General features: G+C 41.2%; 1 protein-coding gene across 2 annotated transcripts in view; it reads right to left on the minus strand.

Annotated features, from left to right (window-relative positions):
• The window catches only part of gcgra (glucagon receptor a), a 64,376-nt gene that overhangs the window by 16,629 nt on the left and 22,025 nt on the right, over window positions 1–25,722 (minus strand). Inside the window, exons 1-3 of one of the 2 annotated variants that reach the window (XM_050069103.1) lie at window positions 2,429–2,571; window positions 1,046–1,193; window positions 410–506 (exon numbers count right to left, since the gene is read on the minus strand). In XM_050069103.1, coding sequence (XP_049925060.1) covers window positions 410–506; window positions 1,046–1,099 — 151 coding nt within the window. In that variant the 5' untranslated portion in view covers window positions 1,100–1,193; window positions 2,429–2,571. Of the gene's footprint in view, window positions 1–409; window positions 507–1,045; window positions 1,194–2,428; window positions 2,572–25,722 lie in introns of those variants that run through there. The other variant, XM_050069102.1, reaches the window with a different exon arrangement.

Here is a 25,722-nt window from a genome sequence, read left to right on the forward strand (position 1 = left end):
GCTGCCAAACTTTAAATCTGATCTCCTCTCTGCTCCTGTCAGCTGTCATTTCAGGTGGAATCGCCTCCAGTCACCTTTTCCAGGGCTCAGGACAAAAGCCCACTCCTCTTCATATCTCATCTAATCACCACCATTACCACCACCAGCATCTAAACTCCATAGGGGGAGATCCCTAATCTACCACGTCCTTACCACCCTCCTGGAATAGATGACATCACAATGGGGTCAAATCACTGAAGACTTTTCTCATTTCTCTTACTTATGTGCTCTTTTAAATAATTATTCTTTTCTCTCAGAACAAGTCTGTCCTGATTGACAGTATCAAATGTCAATATCAAATGGAGAAGATGATTAGTTACTGCACTTTTGTCCATTGAAAATGAGTTACATGTTAAGCTGCTAAGCTCACCGGTGCTTGGTGGGTCTCGGCTGATGTTGCGCTCACACTCCTCCATGTACAATTTCCAACTCTCCTTCAGCTTATCCAGAGAAGCAGCAGGAGACATCTGAGGAAACAGCGGGGCACATGCAACAAAAAACTCCAGTTACATGAGGAGGGTCTGTTATTCGTGTACTTATCGATGTAGTGTAAGCAGGTGGGCAAGAAAAATGTGTGCTTTACACAAACAATGAAGACAGAATGTGTGCAATAACTGAACTGTCATTCATTTGTTACACTTCAGTAGCTGTAAACAACTCATCCTCAGGATGGGGATATAATCCATCAGGGTGATGCTGTGTCCTGATGTGTCGTCTGTATGGGGGACTTGTACTAATGTATGGACAGGCTGATTTATTGTACACTGTAACACTCATATCATTAAAAAACAGGGACAGACAGTTTGTTTAGGCTCCCACACCACGACTCTCTGGCTTGTTTCATAAGGCAGCAGCGCTAAAAAAACAACATCCACCTCCACATTGTAAAGGTCAGTGACTAATGGAAGTTCACAGACTTACATGGAGGCTGTTTACCTATGGGAAAAAGTGTGACTATGACATGTATATGTGCCTCTTTGTGAGAGTGCAAGCTCTCTGGACTTACCTCGATGCTGCAGGAGACAATCAGCATCGCCGAAAGGAGGAACAGCCGTGACATCCCTTATTCCTGCTGGTGGTGCTGGGAGGGGATACTGCAGGACGGGGAAGGGTTTTCACCTCATAAGGGGGCTTATCTACGCTCGCCACACTGCCTGCATGACACAGAGACACACAATCCATCAAAGCTCATTGCAAACACACCACTTATTGCCTCGACTGCACTTGGCCGCACAAATCAAGAAGACCAAAACAGGAAAAGGTTGGGGCATAATAACAACACAATTTGAGTTTGCAAGGTGTACAAGCAGCAGGATGGACTACCCAGAACATCACACACGTAGCCAAAAACCTCCAGGAAATGCTGTTCGTCCCATCAATAAGACAGCTGTGGCTCAGCAGAGCTGTACCCACTCAGGGGACTCACAGTTGGCTGCTGTCCACCTTCATCTTAAAGCCTGTCAGTGTTTGATCGAGCGTGTGTCAGCGTGTGCCAGAGGTCACTCACCTGTGTATCGATCAAAGGCCGCAAACTCCCCCGAGAGATTTGGTTCGAAGCGGGAGAACGGAACGAAATCTGAAACGTTTCTGCAAAAAACACCTTGACCATGGAAACATTTTTGGCTAAAACGTTTCAAATTCCATTCTGTTCTAGTCTCGTGGCAGGGAGGAGGATGGGCTCGTGTTGACATGTTTGGATTTTCTTTTGTTTACTGAGGCTACGGTGTTTGGGCAGGAGATAAGAGCACAATGCACCATGACAGATGTGCAGTACTGTATGTAATGTATGTGCTCATGTGAGTTTTTTAGCTCACATTTTGACTGAACATGTCAGCAAGCTTCTAAAGTCTAGCCGCCACAAGGTTCCAGTCACAATGTAAACGTCCACCCTTATATTTCACAAAGCTTTACTGGAAGTCAGACTTCAGATAATATCTTAATCAAAGAGCCATACTTTCTAAATGGCCTGTTCAGTGTAATGACCACAGGATGCAGTTAGCGTTAGCTGCAGTACAGACTGACTGATTGCCCCGGGTGCCTCAGGGATCAGGTGACCTCTTGTCTGGTCTGACATCGGGTCAAGGCTGCTCCAGCTGAGATCATACCACTGACTCTTTCGCCCTTAACACCATCAGACATGTTGGAGTCACAGCTCAGTTACCACTCATATTACACGTTCTGACTTTCACAGCAACAGAAGTGGCTTGAAACACAGAAGCATCTCTGGTATGAGATGTTGGCTTTGATTCAAACACTCAAGGATCAGTTATGGCTCATTAAAAGCACACCGTTCATGCTTTACATGAATGTCACGAAACAAAAACAACAGCCAAATTGTGTCAATCACACTGCTAAATCAAACATCTGTTCTGTAAGTGCAAGTTCTTACCAGAGAAAGTTCTCAGGCATCATTCTGTGAGTGCATGATGTTTAAGCATGAATCTGGGTGCAGATGAGAGGCTGACATGCATGTGGGTGAGCACGTGCTCCTGCTTACGGCATGAGTGTTACGCCAGTGTGGGGCAGTTTTCCATGGGTTTCCCCCTTCTCTTTCTCGCTCCCGTCACACAAACACATATAGAGACTCATTTCCCAACACACCAACCGGCCTGCACCACTTTCTGCAACTTAGCAGCAAGTAGGAGCAATGATTAACCAGACCCAGCGCTCGGTGCTGCAGGAGGGTGATGAAAGAGACCCTGAGAACGCAAGACAGAAAAAGAAAGAGTTTCTCAACCCTTTCTGACCCCGTTATTACATCCCCACACACACAGAGGCCATTACATATCTGTGAAGTGTCAACAAAAATGAATAGCCCACATTAGTTTTGTTTTTTGTTTTTTTCATGTGAAAACAATATCTCTTAAAGTGAAGCATGTCCTACAGTCAGGTGACTGACCACTAACACCACACTGAAGCCCCTGCTCTGTTTACAGGAATACGTCCCCCACATAATGACCATTTGTTTCTCACACCATGTTAAGTTTAATTTGTAAAGAAAACTTTGTTTTTCTCGCAGGCCTCCACGTTGAATAGAGAATTTAAAAAAAGCGAACACTTCTCATTAATAGCCTGGGCTATTATTTGCTTAAATGACTTAACAGGTGTCTATATGGGACAGGCCTTTAATTCCTTTTACACATAACTGTTGCTCAGCAAATATGGTAAATGCAGTCAAATTGTTTATATAAACCAGTATGAATTTCTCTTGTATAAAAAATAGGCTTCAAATCATATATTCATTATGAATCATTCCTTTGATCTAGCTCTGGCAGACTGTTTCACAGCACCCGCTGGTTATGGCACCTGGCATACTGACACAACACCACTTGTTGTTTTTGTTAAAACAAAATTCACTTGGATTGATTTTAACGAAAAACAACTTTGATTCTTTTGATCGGTGAACCCTTATGGACTAAAGGAAAATAAGGTGACTACCAGGTAATTGAGGAATGGACACATATTCTGACTTGTTTACCATGGTGGTAAATCTGGATGGATTATTGTCTTCTTTGGTGGTGACGGTTATATTTGTATGCACAATCGAAGCAGCAAACTAATGTTAGTTCAAGTGGGTAGCCAACAACCCAGTTTCATACATTAACGCCTTTCACAACTATTTAACCCTTTGAACTCTGAACTAATTGGTGCAAGAAATGAACTGAAAATTAAAAATAAATAGATAAATAAATATACATATAATTATTTTTTTTTAAATATGGAAAATAAGAAAAAAGCTAGGAAAAAAATTATACTAATAATTATTATTTGCATTATATTTAAAAATTCAAGAGTTATCATAATTTTTAAGAACTTTTTCCATTTCCTTCTTTGTTTGTTTTTAATTTTATTTATTTATTTATTTTTTACTTATTTTCTTGCATTTAATTTTCTCTTTTTACTAATTTCTTGCTGATTTTTCTGGGTCGTCTTTTCCTTGCTCATTGCCTTTTTCCCACGTTTTTAAAGAAATTAAGTCAGTTCGCTCAGGTTTCAAAGGGTTAAAGAACTTGCTTGGCAATCAGATCAGGCATCTAACTGAGACGGGCGTTTAATTGTTAAAATGCGTTGTCACACCGGGCTAGTAAAAGGGCCCCGGGCCTCTAATTGGGACTGGGCTTTTAATTGAAGTTTTACGATATTGAGTCAAATGCTCAGTATCTCCCAAACACTTGCATTTTCACTAACACCCTTCTATTCAAAACTCTTGCACATTCATGTAGCATGCTTTGGCAAGTGCGTGCATCTGTACTCTGCTCAGGCTTTCAACTGGGTCGCCCAGGCACACTACTCATCCATGTGTGAGACTGTTTATGCAGAAGTGTTTGTTGATGTAGATTTGTAAATGGATGTTCTGATATAGTTTTGCTGTTGTTAACCACGGTCCCCCTTTAACTTTAATTCATCAAGAATTTTCTCTGTTTTTGTATTCCTCATTTAACGTTGAGACATGCTTTCATGAATTCAAGGTAATGCAGTGAGGGTGATATACATATGTTCCTTTAATCTTACTCCCTGACCATCACACCACCACCAGGTCCTTTCCTTACACTCCAGATTTTCACATCTCATGTCACGGATGTGTTTTCTGCTTTGTTTCATATTGCATCTGTATATTTTTAGATGTAGCATCACTAAATGCCCCAAAGCTAAACTCAAAATGAGGCTTTTCCTGGGAAAAGCACTCACTGCTTGTAATGCTCAAACAAGAAAAGCCAGAACATGAGAGGATTTTTAAAGTCACATCCTGAGGATATATGACCGTAAGTCTCTCGTGCTTTATTTGTGCAGATTTGTCACGTACGAGTGGATGCTTGGTTGCCTTTGATGCACGATGATGGGAATCACTTCGGCCATTTGGTGGGGGCTGGAGTGGAACTAATGGGCTTGAAGGTGTGAGGCTAATTAGGCTTGTATATTCTGCTGTTGTGATATCCTGCTGGACTCCCACTAAGCTGTGAATCGGTCAGTCTGCTGAGGATCCAGACCAATCGAGGTCCTCAGGAACATGTGTTGTTTTGCCCCGCTAGCTCTCTGTCTGTTCCAGGAAATAACCTGGAGCTCTGACTGCTATTGCTGAACATCTGATTTAAGAGATGAAACGACTGCGGAGAGTCAGGCAGAGCCAGAGGGATTGCTCGGATAGTTTGGGCCTGTTTCCTTTGGTGTTTTTCATCCTGAAACAAGTTACCAAAGCAAAATATTTCACCTTGGCCTGGGGGTGTGTTCAACGTGTGAAAAATGATGTAATGCTTTTTTTTCTCCCCAGACAACTAAAGGGTCGTTGCTCCCATTTATTGCAAGGACAGACAGCTATGTGTATGAATAATGCCTGGTCGTTTTATTTATGTTTGTGCGAAAAATACACCGACAATCAAATGAATGACGCAAATTCCCTGAATGTCCCAAACAACATAAAAACTGCTCTTTGTTCAAGTGCATGTTGGATGGCTCAATACAATGCCCACTAACAATTACTGTTGTTTGCTCAAGAGTACTTACCTTTCATTTGATTACACTGTCTAACAAATAAAATTAGAAAGGGGGAGTACGCATGCATGAATGCGGGCTGAGGGGAGAGCAGCAAGGATTAAAAACAAACCTCTTGGAAAACACAATAACTGTCCACTTCACGAAATGCCCCCGAGCAACAATCCATCATCCACATTTCCAGATGCAGAGGTGCAGCAGTGAGTTGAGGCCAACTATACAACTATACCTTGCAATGATGCGGCCTTTGTGCATTTATCAATACTGAAGCACTATTCACTAACCTAGCTTTCTAAAATATGTAACAGAGACATCAACCAAACAGATGCAGCACAACTCTACAGCCACTGCTTTGTATATTCTGTCCGCTCTCTGTGCTTTGACTAAATAAGCCACGGCAAAGCGCATCACGCTCATACCTTAGGGCTGCAGATGTTACTCTGAGCATGACAGTGCTGGATGAGAGCCTCACTATCTGATAATAGGGTGAGGCAGAGTTCAGAGGAGACAGAACATCGTGCTGCGACACATTCTGCAACTTGGCTGCCACAAGGAAGACGAACTATCGCTAAAATCTAGGCATTGCACGCTGCAAAACAAACCTGATCTCTGATTAGCAAGTACTCTTATCTGTCTTATTTGTTATTGTACAGTAAGTTCCATCAACTTACTTGACTTCTTGACTCTGAAACTGCTGGAGCGTGGGTTTTCTGTGCAGCAGCTGTGTGGCAGATAATGATCCGTGCAGCAAACCTCGGTTCTCATTCAGTCTCGGTCGCTCTTTCATTCAGTGAGATGTTCTGTAACCATTAACACGGCATCTTGATGGATTAACTTGTGTTCGGTGCATTTCAGCTGTTGTTCTTTTATCTGATCACCAACTACCTGTCTGCTTTAACTCCAGTGAGTGATTTTCCCAGAAACCCTCTTGAAACATGCCAAAATTTGGAAACCCATTCTGAACTAGTTATGCACGGTACATTACCAACAGCTATTCCAAGAAAGTGTCAGCGTGTTTGAGGGGGATGTTTCTTCAAAACAAACAATATTTTAATCACAAATACGAACAAGGTAAAGTTACAGCTCATATCACTGTGACTCAACAGGAAATTCATCCTGACTAAAGCTTCCTGTTGTCGCCCTACTTTACCGACAGACATATCAGCAAATTATAAATAAAAGTGTATCAGTGGTTTCATTTGCAGTTTCAGCAGCACACCGAAAATGTTACCAAAAAAAAAACAAAAGCTCCTGAGTTCTTCCAGAGAGCCTTTTGTAGCTGAAAGTCCTTCAGCTGTAAAGATTACAATTACACAAATCAAAAGGGAAGCTCTCCCTCAGCTGCTCACTGAACTCAGACTAACAACAAAAGCCTTTTTTTTTTTTTTCTGGAGTGTGCATGTGTCAGTGTCAATGTGTGTCTTGTGCATGAGCACTGAGAGCAGCCGCCCTCTGTGTCATCCAAACACGTATTGAATATTTTCTTTCTGCAATAAGTCTCTGTCTGTGTGGCTGGGATTCAATGTGAATATAGGAAAAAAAAAATTGCTGCTGCGCTTTGATTCTGAGAAACTGATTGCTAAGACACATTTTGTGGTTCAACTGTGTCAGAACTGTGCTGTAGTAATGTGAAATGCATCATCACACAAGAAAACAAAATCTTTATCTATAGAGGACAGAGCTTACAAACTTTTGGAGGAGATTTTACTGTAACTGTCAGGGCACGTCTACATGTAAACAGATGATGGATATTTTCCTCTACATTTTGGCCTCTTATCCATGTTCAATCAGAGTTTGCCAAAGTAGATCACTAAGACATATGTTTTTGAAAAGCGCCTTCTATGGTGCACAAATTTCTAGTTCTGGGGTGCCAAACTCATTTTAGTTCATGGGCCACATACAGCTCGATTTAGCCCCATTCCCATTTCTACCCCTTAAATCTTCCACTTGGTATTGAGCGCCCTTGTTTGCGAGATAACACTTGATGAGGGAAGTGAGAAATATTAGGGTAGAGATCTTTCCCTAAGAAATGGGACACCATTTCATGCAAATCAGCGTGACTGACGTGCAGGCATACGTCACGCGTAGTAGCGACGCAAGGTACCGGTAGTCATTCAGGTTTGAAAATGCCGGCTCCAGCGCTTGTGTTTGGCGTGTGCTATGTTATTCTTCTCCGTCTTCTAGTTCTGATCTATTTTGTTCGGGTAAGTGGATTTGTTTAAATATTTTGACACTGTGTTCAACCGAGTCGCTGATGACTTTACGCTAGTTCAACCATCTGTTGTTTGTATAGCCTTCATTCCGATCGTACAGTAAAAATGTTTTCCAAAACTTGCCGAAGTTGCTGACTTCGCAAGGTGTTTTGGGAAATATCATCTTCCACTTCATTGAAAGCATGGGTCGGGGCTCCCTTGGAATCTAGGGCGGATTTTAAGTGTTGGAAACCACTTCCACTACCTCAATTCTGTTTTGGGACACCACTTTGATCTCAGATTGGCCAGACGAATAAAACCATCGCACAATAACCTTTAAGTACCATCAGCTCCAATATTTTCCCTTTTTTAGTGTAAAGAATTACAAGTACATTCTGTAGACATTTATCCTTTTACAAACAAATGATCAGCGTAAGATGTCTTAAGAAAAATAAGTGCAATTTTAACAGTATGCATCAGTTTTTCTACATTCAGTCAGTCTACTTCTCACTATCATTGCATGTGCATTTATCCAGACATTTCCTGATACAGATTCTTTTGAACTCAAGCTGCTGGCTGACAATATTTTGCACAATGTTCAATATTTTTAAACCTCATCACAGTAAGTCTTGATTGTTATGTCAGAGAACTGTATTCTTGTCAGGGTGAAAAGGCCTCTAAAGCAGAATTTTACATGGTGTAGGCAACACATTGTTTAACTTGCTCCTGAAACCTGGCACCTCTTAATCTAGTCATCTTGAGGGTTGGATTGGACCCTTTGGCAGGCTGGTTCTGGCCCACAGGCTATATGTTTGACACCTATGCTCCAGTTACTGTTTATCTCTGTGGACCAAGCAACAACCTCCATGGCTGAAAATTCACCAATGGCCACTGTTGCTTAATAATAACCAAGAAACAATAACAACAATGGCAGATGACCGGTTTGTTCTGTCAGCACTGCTTGGTCTAATGACTACTTTACACTTAAACTATTTCTGGACCACTTCACGGACCAACGGAGGCATCTTCTGTGCCCAGTTTTATTTGGTCCACCTCAGCGTCTGTGGTTTTGGATCAAGCTCACTTGAAGCAGCAGATGGTAGGATAACTGTAAGAGTGGGATTGTTGTCTGTGAGGAGTGGAAGGAAAACTTTTGCATGTCCAGAGCATCAATCATATCTCTGAGTGTGCTCCTCCGGTAATATCAAAGGGAAGTCAACAGTGATGAGAGGGTGAGAATAACATAAAGTGGTGGTGCTCTGTACGCTAATAATGTTCCATACATATGACCTTTTCTCTCTCCCAACCAACACAAACATGCTTGTCTGGCTCTACAGAGTGCTGACAGATGTGCGCTAAAGGGTGCAAAGTGTACGCCGTTAGTCTATGATCTGTATACTTTACTGCCTTTTCAACAAGGAGAGTCTGCAGAAGACAGCTAATTCTTCTCGTGTGGACAGAGGTGTTTTGTAAAATGAAGGTCACGTTGATAATGGAGGGGTGAAACAGCCATCTTCATAAATATCTGTATGTAGACAGGGTCTGCAAGATCGGCACCCCTACTCTCAATCTTTACTTCTTTACACCTGCTACATAAAAGTCAGTGCATGAAGAGGAGAATCCACTCATTCCAGTGATGAGTTTGACCATATATAGTTCAAGACTTCTAACAGATGTAGCTATGTCACCTTCACCACGTCTACATAATCCAGGACGTGCCTGTGAGGGATAGCACCTCCTGTTACAACATGTATATACACAGCATATACATAAAGCTAACAACCACGTTACCATGCTCATCACGGTCGTAGCCTAATTTGGTCAGTCTGTCTTTCTGCAGGATTCAGTTGTCAGGTCTGTTAGTGGATACGTCATGGACTGCTCGGCTAATCGTTCGCTGCATGCTGGCTTTTCTCTGCGAAATGGCGTTCGGAAAATGTGTCACGTCAAAGGTTTTGCTCGCCCCTCCGCCCTTTAACACAGGCTTCTACATTTTACCTTTTCCATGCCTCGGTAAAATATGACAATTTGCTAGTGTCCTTTTTTCCTGGCCTGCTAAAATATTCCACAACTGGGCTTCAGCCGCTCTCACATGCCTGCATTTTGAGAAACGTGCTCAGAAAAGTCAACGGGACATTGTACTTCACTGAATATGCAGGTCAAATGTGTCGGCTGGAGGACTGTACGACATTTTGTTGAAGGACCGACACTTCTCACTGGAATATGCAAATGGTCACTAAAATGTGCTTTGTAGTAGTCACAGAAAAAATATCACATTTTTTCCAGGTATTTCACTCTTCTTCTACGACATCTATGAAACAATAAATGTGTACAAATACAGCGAATCTCTAAGTTTTTGATTATTCATCACCTGTCTCCTCTCCACAGCCTCCAGAGGAGTTTTTACTGGGAGGAAAACACACAGTATTTACAGCCTCCAATCAGTATGTACAAGGTTGTTTTATTGTCCAACACCCATGTCACACACTTTGTATTGTGTATTATTAAAATGAACTGGATGTTATTGTGTCATTCTCACACTACATATGACAGGAATGATAATGTGTTTGTGAGATGCATGGATGGATTATAAATTGAGATAATGTTAAGCCAAAAACAAAACCAACAAAAAAGTGGTTCAGTTTTCAGCAGCTGTGTTATATGGCTAACCTCTGAACTGCTCAAAACGTTTGTCACTGACCCGGTTACAATGCCACAGAGCAGACCGCGACTCATCTGCGTCCCATATGGGTCACGGCTCCAGCTGACCCTGCGGCTGCATGCTCCAAGCCTCCTCATTATTCACAACATTCACATTTCCTATTCAGGGGGTTACGTCTGATGAATGTGGGCGGGGAACAATGACAAACACTTGTATAACATTGGAGATGTACCTGTATTGTGTGAGGGTGAGTGTATGGGGGCTTTTCTGTGTTGTACATGGGCATGTGTGTGGGAAGTACATACACTCTTTGATGAGGTGTGTTAGACCTGTGATCTGTGCCTGCTGTGAGGCAACAACAACCCTACAGGGAGCCTTTGATTATCAGTTACCATGTTCACCAGCCTACACTGTTGCTACTGTTTCATACACTGAGCTGCCCAGTGTAAAGATTTATATGTAGCAATCATCACTACAGGGGATGAGCCCAGATTTGACTTTTTTAGATTAAAGAATATTATAAATTAATAATAATAACTGATACATATTCAATGAGAATTGTCAGAGGGAGCCTGACATCCAAGATTTGTCATTGCCAGCAACTGCTTCTTTATAATAATTATGCATGTGACATTAAAAGAACTGCATTCAGAGCATTAATATAGCAGCAAACCACTATTTTCCATGTAAAGATATGGTGGAGTAATGGTGTCCTGAGCAGAGAATGAAGTCACGCTACCTCTGCTTGTGTTGTAATCAGAGCTTCTCTGTGGTTTGTTGTGGTAAGCCGGTCTGGCTGTGTGTGCATGTGTGTATCTCACTGGCTAACTCATCACCGCCACATTGCACTTTGCTCACAAGATGGTTACTGCGGAGTCATCACAGATGTGAAGCACCCACCCTCTGCTTCACTCTGGTTAACGTTGTTAATCATTGTTGCTGTTGTTTAGTGCTGTATATGGAGTTAGCATTGCTAACTAGTAGCTGCCGGCTCAGCCACCTCCATGTGCAGAACCGGGTCAAGACAACTCCCAGACTCTCAATTTCACATGAAGCACCTTTAAAGAACTTGAAACTTGAAAACTTGACAGATATATTCCATTTTCATACACACATGCTAAACCACAGCGGACGTCTGTATCTTCATACGACAAGGCTACCCACTTGAAGGCATGCCCTTAACTGATGAATGTTGACAACGTTTTTCAATTTTTGCTCAGCACTGCACAAACGTACATCAGATGCCCATCAATGTCTCAGAAGACCTTCTCATATCTTGTTGCGCCACCTGTGTTGCATCACCCTGCAAGATATTCTTGCTCCAAACAGCAAGCAGGGCTTGTGCTTCATCCACAGACCAAGTGTTAGCCATTCTTTTTTTTCTCTTTGCTGTTTTTGAGAGACAGTTGAGGCTATTTAAACATGTCACTGAATTGTCAATTAATGTTGACACTAAATAATGATGAGAAAGCCCATCTGATGTCACCACAACCCACTTGGAGGCGATCAGGCACTCTTTGGCCCAACTCCAGTTATGGGTCATCTGGTAGGTGACTCGGCACAACTTGGCAAAGGACATGTAAATCAACATGGCATCATTACGATACGATACGATACAATACGATACAATACGATACAATACGATACAATACGATACGATGCGATGTGATGCAATGTGATGCAATACCATACAATGTGATATGATACAATATACTTTATTGTCCCTGTAGGAAAATTTGTCTTGTACTCAGGAGCTGCACAAGCATTGCTGCCTTACAATAACAGTCCAGAAAAAATTAAAAGCACACATCATAAAAAAAGACATAAAAACACATACTACACATAGCAGCAGTGCACATCAGCCACTAATGTATTGCACATAACCAAGCACACAAAAGAGCACCATACGCAAAACAGAACACAACCCCTTAACATCAAGCGACATTATTTAAAATCTGAAAATGAAAAAATTATTTGACTTGATGCGGCCAAAACTGGCAACGGAAAAGCCTTAAAGGAGGGTTCATATATCACCCAGGTCCATATACTGGCTGATATTTGCTTATATATTGTTTTCAGTGTTATGCTGGCTCATAAGTAACCAAAAAATTGCAGTACATAAATGTCAAATTAGGTCTGAGGTAATTCAGCTGGGGTGAGGTGACTGCATGACAATGAGAACACTGAAAACTCAGTGTTTCGACAGTGAAGTGTCCTGCTTAGTATGTATTTTGGTCATAAATCTGTACTGGGATCTGCATCAAGTCTGTCTGTTTTTCATATGTGTTTGCATTCTAAACAAACATCAATATCAGTCTCAGAAATCCACCATGGGTCGTATTATGGTCAGTGGCGATCCTAAACCCTGGTGAAGTTCCAGGCAAACAAGCTTATCGAGGCCCCCCAGCACCTCCTGGTGTCATTTATCCCCCTCTTCTAGTAAGGTTTGGTCATGTCATTGTGCTAATATAACGTGGCTGTTTATGTTTTCTTTAAACCAATACATAATTAAAATGTGAATAGTAAAGTCCCAAAAACATCTAATACAAACAATGACTTCATCCTCTCGCTCTTCAGTCACTGATCATGACAGAAAGCAGGGTTATGTGCTGGAAAACTGGCATTTCTGTTGGCTGTACAGTTTTTTTCCTCTTTGCGGATAACCACTATGTATTTTGGCAACTGTAATAATAAAGCACATTGCAGTGCAATTTCGGTGTCAAATATTACAGTTTTTTTTTTTTTTCATGTATCAAATCTACATGATGCCGTCATTTCTTCCATGCTGTTTTTGTGACTTCAACATACAATTTGATCTTATTGCTTATTGCTATAAGCTTTTCAACCCCTTAAATGGATGCCAAGCTGGACACGTTGATACACAACAATTCCCCAAATCAATCCATCCATGAATGAGAGGGGAATGTGTTCCTTCCCCCAAATCCAACATCATCTGCCCTCAGCTGCTTATTTCAGTTAATATATTCACGGGGTGATTCTTCGGCCCCTGCGCTAAAGCAGCACTTTCCTCCTGGGAGGACCTGTTTGTGCTCTTCATCACGAAACTGTTAAGATTTCCATTACAAGAGGTGCACTGCTTTTAAAGAAAGGATTATATTGATCATGAACCGAGCCCAGCCAGTCACGCCTCCTGATAACACAAGCCAGCGGTTTCCAACTATGCCTTAACCTCTAAACCACGAAATGAACAAAGATAACTTCTCTGAGACTAAAACCTGATTTTGAGACAACAGTGTAATTACAGTTTGAACAAAGAGCAGGACCACCATCCAGCAGATCCTGTCTGCGGTCTGAGCTTGGCAGGAATAAACCCGTTCAAGCTACAAACAAGAACACTTGGCTTATTTGTCTCTGCCTGTGTACTTGCTGATATTCACTGATTTCGCTGGCACAGAAATGCAGGGAAAAGGACATGAAGACATATCATCATTTGTATTACTTGCACTCACTGTTTCTGTGGTAACCCCACTTCAATTTACATCTCAACAGCCGTGAAGCTGGCCCACACAAGGTCCTCAGCCACTGGCATCACTTGTTACGCATGTGTCAATAGATGTGTGTCGTCTATACAATATATATAGTATGCCAAGAATCATTATCTGAGAACTTGCATTGAAAGGTACTTGAAATACTCTAATGGAGGTGGACAAAAAAAAACGCATGGATTGGATGGTTAAATTGCACCTAATTAACTGGTTACTCAGATTTGTAAGTGAGGCTGTACTGAATGTCTCTTTTTAAATTTGAAGCTTCTTTTGAGGGGTTCAAATGAAGCTTTGAATGTCTCATGATATTTTATGATGTCATCACCCTAAAAAAAAAAAAAAAAAAATCCCAAAACAAGTGATTCATACGTTAAATGAGTAAGCCTTGTTTTTTTTTTTATCAAATCAACCTTCTTTAATCAATTTAACTTATTTGTTTCGTCCACATAAACACAAGTATGCAGCGGGCTAACCCAGTGACTGTATATGAAAACGGACAACATGTCTCCACATCCTCACACTGTGCAAAACTCAAGCTAAAACATTCCAGATATACGGCCACTGCCATCTTGTGCTGGTAGCATCCTTTGGAGCCAGAGTCTGCACAGTGCGAGCTCCATGTTATCAAATTCCCTTTCTTTTCATAGCATCAAATAACTAATTAAAACCAAACTTATCAGAAAAATTAAGACTTGAACATGTATCAGCATGATAAGAGCTACCTGAAAAGACAGAAACCATTGTTGGAAAACTTATTTGATGTGTACTTCTTAGTTTTTTGTGTGGCTCATGTCCTGTCTGGGAACATGAAGGGAGCAGGATTAATGACCTTGTACTGACGCCAACCACCAGCAGGCTATCCAGATGTTTTGGATTCACGTTTGGGGAGCTGTCATGTCGTCCATGTTTATATGCAGTATTATGGGCTAATCCAGTAATGGCATCATTAAATAGTTCTTATGCCTTGTAACATTACGCTACAACAAACATTGCAATAAAACAAATAAGAACTTTTCAAATCAAAGTATTAGCGTTTTTTTTTTTTCTTAATCTGAATAGTCCAGTGCAGATGTCTGGTGTGACCAACCCTCACTCAGGGGCTGTAACCTGGGTAACAGTGTTGAAATGTTCAGATCCGGTCCAAAACAACGATATTGTAACTCTAGTTCTGTTTGCACAGGTAGAGCCCTCTACTGGACTCTATAGGAAATACTCTCCTCCAATCATGAGCACGCAATCGCCCACTGAAATTTGCATAAAGATAGCCAACAAATCAGGGCGTGCCAATCCAAATGCATGCTGACTAAACAGTTTATAAGGGAGTGCCACAACGCCATCAGACATCCTACACCTTCTTCAACGAGCATTGTATGAGTAACTGGGCCCCCAGGTAGAGGAATCCCCTTGTGCTAATAGAACTAGGTTTACAATATTGTAACTGTCATTGTTTCCACATAGGCTGCGCCCCCCACTGGACTCTATGGGTACAGTGGCTGGATTCTGATGTATAAAGGCCTTGTTGCGACATAACTTCAACCCAAACAGTGGGCAAATCACTGTTGCTGAGGAGAAAAAGGACGACGGACAACATCATGGTACTCCTTTATATTCCTTGTGGTCTACGCGTATTCTGGTAGGCATGTCCTGATTGGCCAGCTACGTTTATGCAGATGTCAGTGGAAAAATGCATGCTCATGATTAGTGGAGAGCACTAACCATAAAGTACAATAGAGGGCGGAGCATGTGTGAGATAGAACAATCCTATGCAGCCACTGGCATAAAATTTTACAATACTAATACAAGTAATATGAGTGTAGCCTGATCATTATCAGCAAATTAGCTCAAACAGAATGAATAGACATGCGAGAAAAAGACAAAGCTTGGCAGAAATTTGAATGTTGATCTAGAATTTGAATGTCAACGTGACGAATGAAGCTTGGAAGCTTTAAACTATGTGGTACAGTCCTAATAGTCGGAGTCAAAGGTCTCTGTTCATGGCAGTTTTGAGTGTTTTTGCAACTTCTGCCACACAAGACCAGGAGGGACAACATCGCATCTGCAGAGAACCTCAGTGCATGTATCCATGTATCCACCCAGGCAGTGGGTATATCATCAAGTACTGTGCCTGAGTGCAAATTTGAGGTACTGTACTGCCCGAACAACTCATAAATCCAGTTGAAAGCTGCCAAATAAATGAATCAGGGTGATATATGCAAATAAAGCGGCAATGTGCAGGGCTGAAAAATGCAGCCAACACGAAAGTGGCTAAAACTGTAGTTCCTTTAGTGGCCACTTGAGGCTGGCTCCAGAAGCCAATCAATCCCCACAGACACCCATATTAAAATGCCAGACTTTACAGCAGAAATAAACATGTTTACAGCCTGGAACAAACAATGGTTTTGGTCTATATAGCTAATTTCCCCCTTCATGACAACTGTACAGGGGTAAATTTTTATATAACTCACCTGTTTACATTTTATTAATGCTTAAATTGATATTTAAGGGCAGGATTGCTTAAGAGACAGGCTGTCTGCAAGGCATCACCACAGTCTGTGAGTCCCCCTTTTACTCATTCACACCTTCACCCTCTCATCCAAATATGGTCACTTCTGGCTCCAAAAATCCAATATAGAGACCGCCAAAATGCTAAACTCGAGGCTTCAAAATGATAGTCCACAAACCAGTGGTTGGTGCCACCTTAACTACGTCAATTATTTTATACAGTCTGTGATCCAAACCAGTGAGTTGTGACTGTATATTTCCACCAAAAGCATTATATAAAGCACACAGCTCGCTAGTAAACATTTCAGAGTTGTCTCTTGAGTATAAAAATGACTGCTCTGTCACAGCAATAAATCTCCCTGTAACGTTCAAAACGATTGCCTGAGTTTTCGTGTAAACAAGCGAGCAAGGAGCGAGGAAAACACAGCAGTTTCAAAACATTTCACCTGTCAGCACTTGCAGGTTCGCATGACAAGTCAAACACACTCAGCTGTCTAGGAATAGAAAACAGTCCTTACTGTGACATTTACTAAAAGCATTATCTTTGTCAAAAGAGTATCGTAAGGCTATAGTGTCAACAGCCTTTTATGTGTGAAAGGATGAGGTTCATTTATTCAGTGATGTTGCTTTAAGTGAATTACAATAAAAGTCAGGATTAGTAACAAGGGGGCTTTCTTACGATGCTTTGGTACTGCACAACTTGGCTTAATGAGGGTTCAAGTTCAGGGACAGGGGCCACTGTTTGACAAACAAACACTGTTATCAGAGCCACATGATAAACCTGCCTAATTAAGTCTGATGGGGTTTGGATATGTTAAGGGAATTAAATAACTAAATACAGAGTTTCATGAAAGACAGAAGAAAAAGCAATCCTTTCACTATCTCTGGACCAAGTTTCTCTCCAAGGGAAATTCTAAAAAAAAGTTTCTATAGAAGCGAAATCCCATCAGGAAGAGTAAAAGTGGACTTGGCAGGGTGACAAAGCAGATCAGGAAACTTCAAAGAGCCACAATCAGCATTTTCAGGAGATATGAGGACACTAATGAGACTCCTCTTGTTAGTTTATTTATGTCCCGTACGAAGGATTGATGGGATTCTGAGAAATACAACAGAAATGAGGCTCCACAACAAACACAGAGGCGACGTACTAGAGATGGGGAAAGACACAAAGACATATGCAAACTTGCTTGACTTGCTGTAACTCACCAAATTCAGAGATATTCCCAACATGCACTATTCTCACAGTCATTAAATGTTTGATATGTTCAGCGGAGGAACTCCCACAAGCCCTCCAACAGTGCCCTCTGTAATGTTTAATGTTTATGAGTTAACTCCAAATAGACGTCCTGAATTATGAAAAGGCCTGGGTGATCCCCACACCGTGTGTCCTCTATGTGTATCCATGCGGCACTATTGTGTGTCGAGCCCTTATGGATGCTGGCAGTCAGTGTTTATGTGCAGTAATCCCCTGAGCTGCGCCATGCTGTTCTGTCACTCCGCAATAAAGCCTGGAATTTATCAAACACTTGGAGGAAAGTGAGGTTTGTCATACACAGTGGCAAAGCTGCAAGGCACACTGGACCCCATACATAGATACACTGGCTCTCTTAAACCATATTTAGCAAAGCAGTACAGCCCCAAAGAAAAAAAAAAATAAAAATTACGAGAGAAGAGAGAAGCTGCAGAGGGAGAAGTCATACTGTGTACTCAGGGGCTGCTTAATAGCAAGGCAGACGATGAATGGAACATTTAAAAAGAGGTAATTAACCCTGGGTGTTTTTGACATTGGTGCACTTGCGATACTGCTCCGTACTCATGGCTTCACTTACAAAGATCAAGTAAACAATCAAGACAATGGGTGTTGACGACGACTTTATGCTTTCTTCTGCAGTTTCATTTTTGCATCAAGCCAGTGGTGATTTTTGCTCTCGTAAACACACTACACATCTCCTGTGCAGCAGGGAAGAACCTCCACAGAAGCTTTAAACAGTTCATGTACAAAGCATTTATAAAGTGGATGTTGGTTGAGTTGCTCCTGTTAGAGAGGATAGCCAACAATGAATTTATCCCATTAAAGGGAAATTTCGGTTTATTTCAACCTGTCTCCTATCGTCCTAAATTTGTTTCAAGTGACTAGTGACATAAAAATAATAGTTAGCATGTTAGCCGTTAGCCTAGATACAGCCGGGGCGCATAGTAGCGTCAGACCTGTTAAAACATAACTGAACGGGCAACCTTCAAGTGCAAAGTTAGTCCACTAAACAAGCTTTTTCTCCACAAAGACCGCCTCATATTGTTAGGATAAATGTCAGAGAACATATAGAAAACGACATGTAAACGTGTTGTCTTACCTTACCGGTGTGCTGCCATGTTTGTTTACCATTTACCTCTGCTTTCCAAAGCGAAGAACTTTATTGTCATGAACTTTGTTGCACTGGACAATTGCTTTGATATAACAAACATAACTGTTAAGTAATTTTTCGATCTCATGTGCTGAGAGGAATAAACAACACTTCTCACTCTGATCTCATCACATCATTGGCTACGGTTACATCATGGCTTCTCATTCAGAATGACATAAATCTGAATGAAATCATTCGGAAATAAAGTTTTTCCAGGTAGTTTACATGGGAAATATTCATTCCGAATGAGGGTTTACACGGGAGATCAGTTTAATTGCCTGTATTCGGGTCTGCGCAAGGTTTGGGGCAGGGAAGGTTTCTGATTGGATAGGGGGCGGGGCGGATGTTACGTGTTTACGTTTACCGGTAGAAAACACTGTAGTCCTCGCTCTGGATAACAAGATGCTTGATGAAGCCGTTCTTAGTGCCTTTTTCGGGCGTGTTTTGCTTATATTCTTGAAGCAGCAGTACGACATCAACCTTGTTCGGCTAATGCTTCGTCTGTTGAGAGGAGGTAGAAGGTCAAAGAAGGGAGACAGAAGACCGTGCTTTGGCAAATGGAAACCAGTGAGTGCAACGAGTCCAATTGCTCTATCTCAGCCTGTTGCTATGCGCGCTATACATCATCGCGTTTCCGCGCCAGGCAAGGAAACAAGCATGCACAGAAAGACCGGAATGAACTTAAAGAGGAATGAGTGTATACAAGTGCGAGAAATTCTTTCATTCGGGATTAGAAATGGAATATTCCAGCCCGTTAGATCGGATTGAATTTTCAATCGCACTGGCCATTTTCATTCCGAATTAGGTGTTTACAAGATCACTTTTAATAGGAATGAACTTTCATTCTGAATGAAAAGGGAATTAAACTGTCCATGTAAACGCACTCATTGACGTTTGGTCATGGACTTTCCATGTCCACATATGACGTGCAAGGTATCCTGGGTGCGTTGGTTGTTGATGTTCTAAGAGACTGTGTAAAGTTCTCTTCTTTCAAGATTCAAAATAAATGTACTATGTCAGTACAACACTGCAAATTAACATTTTTTTCCCTTCAACAATAAACACACATGGTTGGGTTTAGGCAACAAAACCACGTGGTTAGGTTCAGGAAAAAAGACCAGGGTTCGGCTTTAGAATCTTACGAAACGCGAACACCGTTCTCTCGGTCAAAGTCAGTGTTTGTTGAACCCATTCGCCCCCACTCGCACTTTCGCCGCCTAAACTTTTGTCCTTGTCCCACCGCGTTTCCCCCTGACACCATCCGGCACCATATTAGTATAACGGCAACTAGCTGCATATCATGCCGACGTTAAAAGGCGCTTTTTTTGTTGGTTTCTGACGCTGCAAGTCACTGCCCAAGCTCTGGATTTCGGCGACTTTGGAGTGAGACTGTGCTAGAAAACAACACTATATTCATTATGATGACAGACATGCTGTATATTGATGAAAAGTTATTTAATAAATAAGTACTGTAATTAAAGATCCCCCCCATCCCATATGTTTTAAAGCTTGGGAAGAGTATTTTGTGTCTGATATGTTCTTTACTTAACAAGTTTAATTACAGTTGTACCTTCTTAAGCTTGATGTCAGATTCTTAAATTAGACCCTCCCTCATCGAGAAATCTTGAATCTATAAATGGGAATATTTTTAAGTTTATTTATAAGTTTAATGACTGGACACAGATGTCTATAAACCCAGTAGTACATGAGGTAATTAAAATTAGCTGCACCTTGAAATACCGCTGGAATAATAAGGCCATATCACACATGAGGGAGAGCTGTCGTAATCCCAGCTGAGCTCATATTCACTACAACAGCCTGACCTCAAGTGCCATTTAGTAGTTACCAGTAATAAGTGGCAACAGATTATGATTTGTGGACTGGGACTGGACTGCTGCCAAGCAACACGTAAACTCTCCTGCAAACTAGCTTGCTATTTTGTGTAAGACAGGTCTACACATTACTGCAGGCCAGCTGCTTTGTATCATCCTACATTTATCTGTATGCTTCCACTTATTGTGCAACCAGAGACACAAGAGTCGCTCCGGTGGCATATGTGTGACTCAGATGAGTTAACAGGTTGAGACAGTACGCTCGGACTTTGACTGATGTCATACGAACACATCTGAAGGCTTGCAGTGAAGCACCAAGGCTTCTTTACTCCCCCTCTCCCTCTTAACGTCAACCATTCATAATTTAAAACAAATGTTATTTGTGGAAGTATGTTCAAGTGGAATGGATAAATGCATAATTTAAAGTGCAGCACTAATGGAGTGCCTCGTCGAATCACATTACTCAGCCAGAACTAACAACTGTATGATAAATCATGATCCAATCACTTGTTTATAATCATGTGACTACTGTGATGCAATGAAATTCATATGGAGGGCAGTGTGATGGTCACAGCCACACTCTTTAAACCCATTAGTTTGTTATCTACACAGGTTACTTTTATATATGGTCAACCATACCTAAACAATTCACATCACACAGTTGCACACAGTTTGCTTTTAACATTTCATTGTTGTTTATTTAAGTGGACACATTGTAGGGTTACACAGGCAGATTGAAACTCACTGGACAAAACCACGTGCTGTCATGTCATGTCTTGTCATGTTTAGTGAGTTTTGCTTTGTGTTTAGTTGTAGTTGGCGTCCATTTTGGTTACCCCTTGTGTATTATTTGGTTTGGCCAAGCCACTATATATACTTCCACGTGTGTCATTTGGACAGGTCAGTTTGTTCAGTGAACACCTTGTTTAGTTATTACATTATAGTGAGTAGAGCTATGTTATGTTATGTTGACCACTTTTATAGGCCTAGTTATTCATTCCTTTGTTTTTAATTGTGGGAGGCAGGTATTAATTAAAATTAAAAGTCATGTTGGAAATGAAAAATATATTTTTTCCCACAACTTGACTGATTTGCCCAGTGTGGACACATTTTTAAAAATGACTTGTCCTCCAGACCTCCTAATGTTACTAACATTACACAGCACGCCAATGAAAGCATACAACAGCCCAGTGCAGTGATTTTCAAACACTGTGTGTCCAAGGCACACCAAAGGGTGTGCCAAAATCTCAAGGCACACCTGTATTTATATCTGTGCACAATAGCTTCTACAGTGTCTAAGGTGTGTTATCACTCATATCATGGCATAAATGTTTGGTTTTATTTACTAATATCAAATAGTAATTGACAACTGTTACCCATGAAATATTACAAAATGATTCAAGAATTCATTTTGAGTTTGCCTCTTAATTAGGAAATGAGTGTGCATAATGTACTGATACAGTCAATAAAGAATGTATACATAACTAGGCCCAGTTTAATATTACAATAATAATGTGTGGTTATCAAAAGAATCCCACACACCTGGATTTACATCACATCACGCTGTTTGAGAACACATTTTGTATTTCAACTCTGTAATGTATCGCTGTCAGGCTAACCTTACAAGCTAATGTTAGCTAACTTTAGCTATTATTTTCCACCTATAAAGTCAACCGTTCCCAGAGGTCTGGTGAAACGCTGTTAAAAATCTGGACTGTGACTAAACATGAAGATGTCATAGGACATTGTAATTGCATCCAAGTCAGGGCATGATTAACACGCTTTAATGTTTATGTTTGAAATTAGTTAACTCCACTCCTCCAGACTGAAGACGGAGGTTTTTAATTAACATCTGCCGCTGTTTCTCAGTGCGTGGCCTTTGTTTTTTCCCCAATTTTGTTCAACCAGAACAGCCGTAAACAACGCAAATCATTGGCATTTATGCGGTGTCTGTAGTCTTTGCCTCCAGCTGCCCTCCATCTGGACAGCACACTGATGGATGAAATCATATGCAAAGAAGCTATAACAGAATAATAATGTAACCCTGATAGGGACCTTTCTGCATAATGAGTCGGACTATAATGCCATTTTGTTGCTAATGCTGCTATGCTTTTACATATGTGAAAAAATAAATGCTTGTAATGCCACTTGTACTGAGGTAAATGCTTTTACCACTGCATGTCATCCAGATGCAATGGCTATTCCATGTGTTTTTAGAATACTGGAGGTGTACCACAAAGAGGCATATCATAACCTTCAGTATTTCAGACTTTAGCGTAACACACAAAGCTTGTTAACAACTTGAATCCATTGTTGATTTTGGTCCTTTTGTGGGATTTTGTTGATAGAACCAAAAAGATAATATCACTGCAGCCTTATCTTCTCTGGGAAAAGGTTGTGATTTATTACTTTGCACACCAAGATTGTTCCCAGCTGGTTACTTTCTAACCTTCAGGCCACTAAAGTGGGAGATATTAATATGATATGTGTGTGTGTGTGCAGCTGCTCCCTAAAATAACTGGTGAGACTGAGGTTCCTTAGAGCTGTAAGCAGCGTCGTCCCAAGTGGCAAAAGAGTGAATCCTATTAAGAAACCAATCACTACAGTTTATTAATGTTTTCCAAAATATGGAGCACACTCTGGCTCAGTTGACGGTAATAGTGAATAATTACCTCCTGAACTACAACCTGGCCACAAGCAGACATCCAAGAGGTTTAAACTTGTATATCTTAATGCGTAATCTGTTGGTATAACGTGGGGATTTTCCCTCTATGAAACACAAAGTAAATCGAGGTGATTTGTCTTGATTTCACTCGACTCCCACAGGTCCCACCCCTCCTTTTCTTTATCGCTTTTATTCCTCATCTGTGTTATCTCACTCCATTTCCCCCTCTTAGCATCTGTACCATCCTTAATCTAAATGAACTCAATTCCTCACTACCACTTGGCAGAGGAAAGCAGAGCGACTTATCCGCCGCACCATCTTCTCAGTTGTACACACATTGTGCTCTGCCACTTGCTCCCGCTCACCTCTCAAGCGTACCCACACAAACACACACTTACAGTAGATGCTTAGAGCCATGATTATGTAAACTTTGCCTCAAGTGCGCTGCAATGCTCCCAAAATAATTTGGGTTTGCCGGAGGTGTCTCATTTGTGTTTTGTCATGCATAGATAAGCTGTTGTTTTGTTGTGGCTTCCAGCTGCTTGTTTGCAAAAAAACAAAGGCACCTCAGTGTATTTAATCTTGAAGAGCCATCTCTATGAAGCATGTAAGGCAGCTATACTTGTTTTTGTTTCAGGCTACAGAGATGCCTAAATAGGACTCAAGGGCCCGTTATTCTCCCATGAGGAGCTACAGGTTCAGTTGTTGCAGCTGACCCCACTTATGAATGAATTAGGCATGCCGGAGTTGCAGGAGCAGACAAGGAAACATCAGCCTGAGATATGTTGAGACAGTGAAAAGCCAAAGAGAGATCTGATCCATGAACGTGGGCTGCATGTCGCTGAGCACTTCTGTGCTGGTTTGTTTTCAGACATTTAATTAGGCAGCCAAGACCTCCAGAATGATCATTTCCCATGTCTGTACATCGGAAAATAACATATAACACGTCCTGGCTCTCATCACTGTAGAAGGAGCGACATGCGCTGCGCAGTATCAACATCCTCAGTCTTTCATGAGAAAGTGTGGTGAGAGGCAAACAAGATATTAACATGTCACGGAACAGTGAGCAGCAGAGTTCACGAGGGGGGGAAAGCAGCCCCGGTAGCTGTAGATGTGATGTAGGTCAGGAACGTTAAGAATAAATCCAGAGCTCCTGCAGTCTGTACATTTTATCTGAAAGTTTGTGTGCTGCTATCATACTGTCATGTCACCAAAATATGTGATTACAGCATATGTAGTTAGGGCAAGGACAGCAACAAACAATTCTTTTTATAATCAATTAATGTTTTAGTCTTTAAAATGTCAGGAAATAGAAAAAGATTATCCAAGGTAATGTCTTCAAATGTCTTGTTTTATCCAACGAACATATATGTATAGTTGCATTTCTTTTCAGTGAAGCAAAAACCTCAGAGTGGAAAAAACAACAGAACAAATCAAACATAAATGTGGGTACTTGATTGTTTTCTTTTTTACTAGGGACGTCACGAATACCAATACCTCCATACCAAGATGATGCTAAAATTCTGATAATGTGATGTAACTTGTTTTTCTCCAGCACTGTAGGTACCAGGGATGCAAATCTTCCGGACCTAATGGGGCAACATATATGTCTACAACTAAGCGTTCTAGTCTGCTGTGAAATGTGTGAGGAAGAAGAACACGTGGAAGATGCAAGCCCACGGGAACACTGCCTGGCTTTGAAGCCAATTTTACATAGTGGTCAAGCATGGAATTACAACATCTGTGTCACTGGGTCCAAAATAGACCTTTTTCCACGACTCGTTTCACGTTTTTATCTGATTTAATCCACTTGGTCCGATAACATTTCTAAAGTCTAGACGAGCCACATGATTTTGGTGGGTTTTTTTTGTCCCCATTCAAGTGAACACTAAATCAGAAGTTACCCACTTGGCCGCCGAAAATCTCCAGTTCGTTTGGCCCCATGATATTGAAGATCTGGGTAATTTCATCCTGCGGAACCAAGGCTTTGTTGGCTCTTTTATAGGAATGAACGGCACTGTGCCTCCAATGCTGTATCCAGCTCTTTAGACAGCCATGGGATGATGGCAACTAATGCAACTACAGCGTTCTTTGTTAATTATTTGCAATCGTCAGCTTGATGAGGTGCTGAGCGTCTATTCTGCACTTTCAGCTTTTTTTCCCCTGGTTGCCGAGAGCTGAAAAATGTTCAACTGTACTTAAAACACTGTACTCGTTACTGTCAGTTTTTACCCAGCAGTCCAGTTACAGTGGAGGAGGGGTGGGACAGATGGCCTACTACAAAGACCAACTGTCAGATCTTATATGTGCTAGTGAACAAAAACAATGGGGGAGAAATACGTTAATATACTGTAGGCTGCATGTTAACATATATAAATGATGAATCCACATAGACTTGTACTTTGCATTCGAGGCAAGTCATGCGGGAGCAA

This window comes from Epinephelus moara, chromosome 18, assembly GCF_006386435.1.
Source record: "Epinephelus moara isolate mb chromosome 18, YSFRI_EMoa_1.0, whole genome shotgun sequence".
In the NCBI taxonomy this organism is placed as follows: domain Eukaryota; kingdom Metazoa; phylum Chordata; class Actinopteri; order Perciformes; family Serranidae; genus Epinephelus; species Epinephelus moara.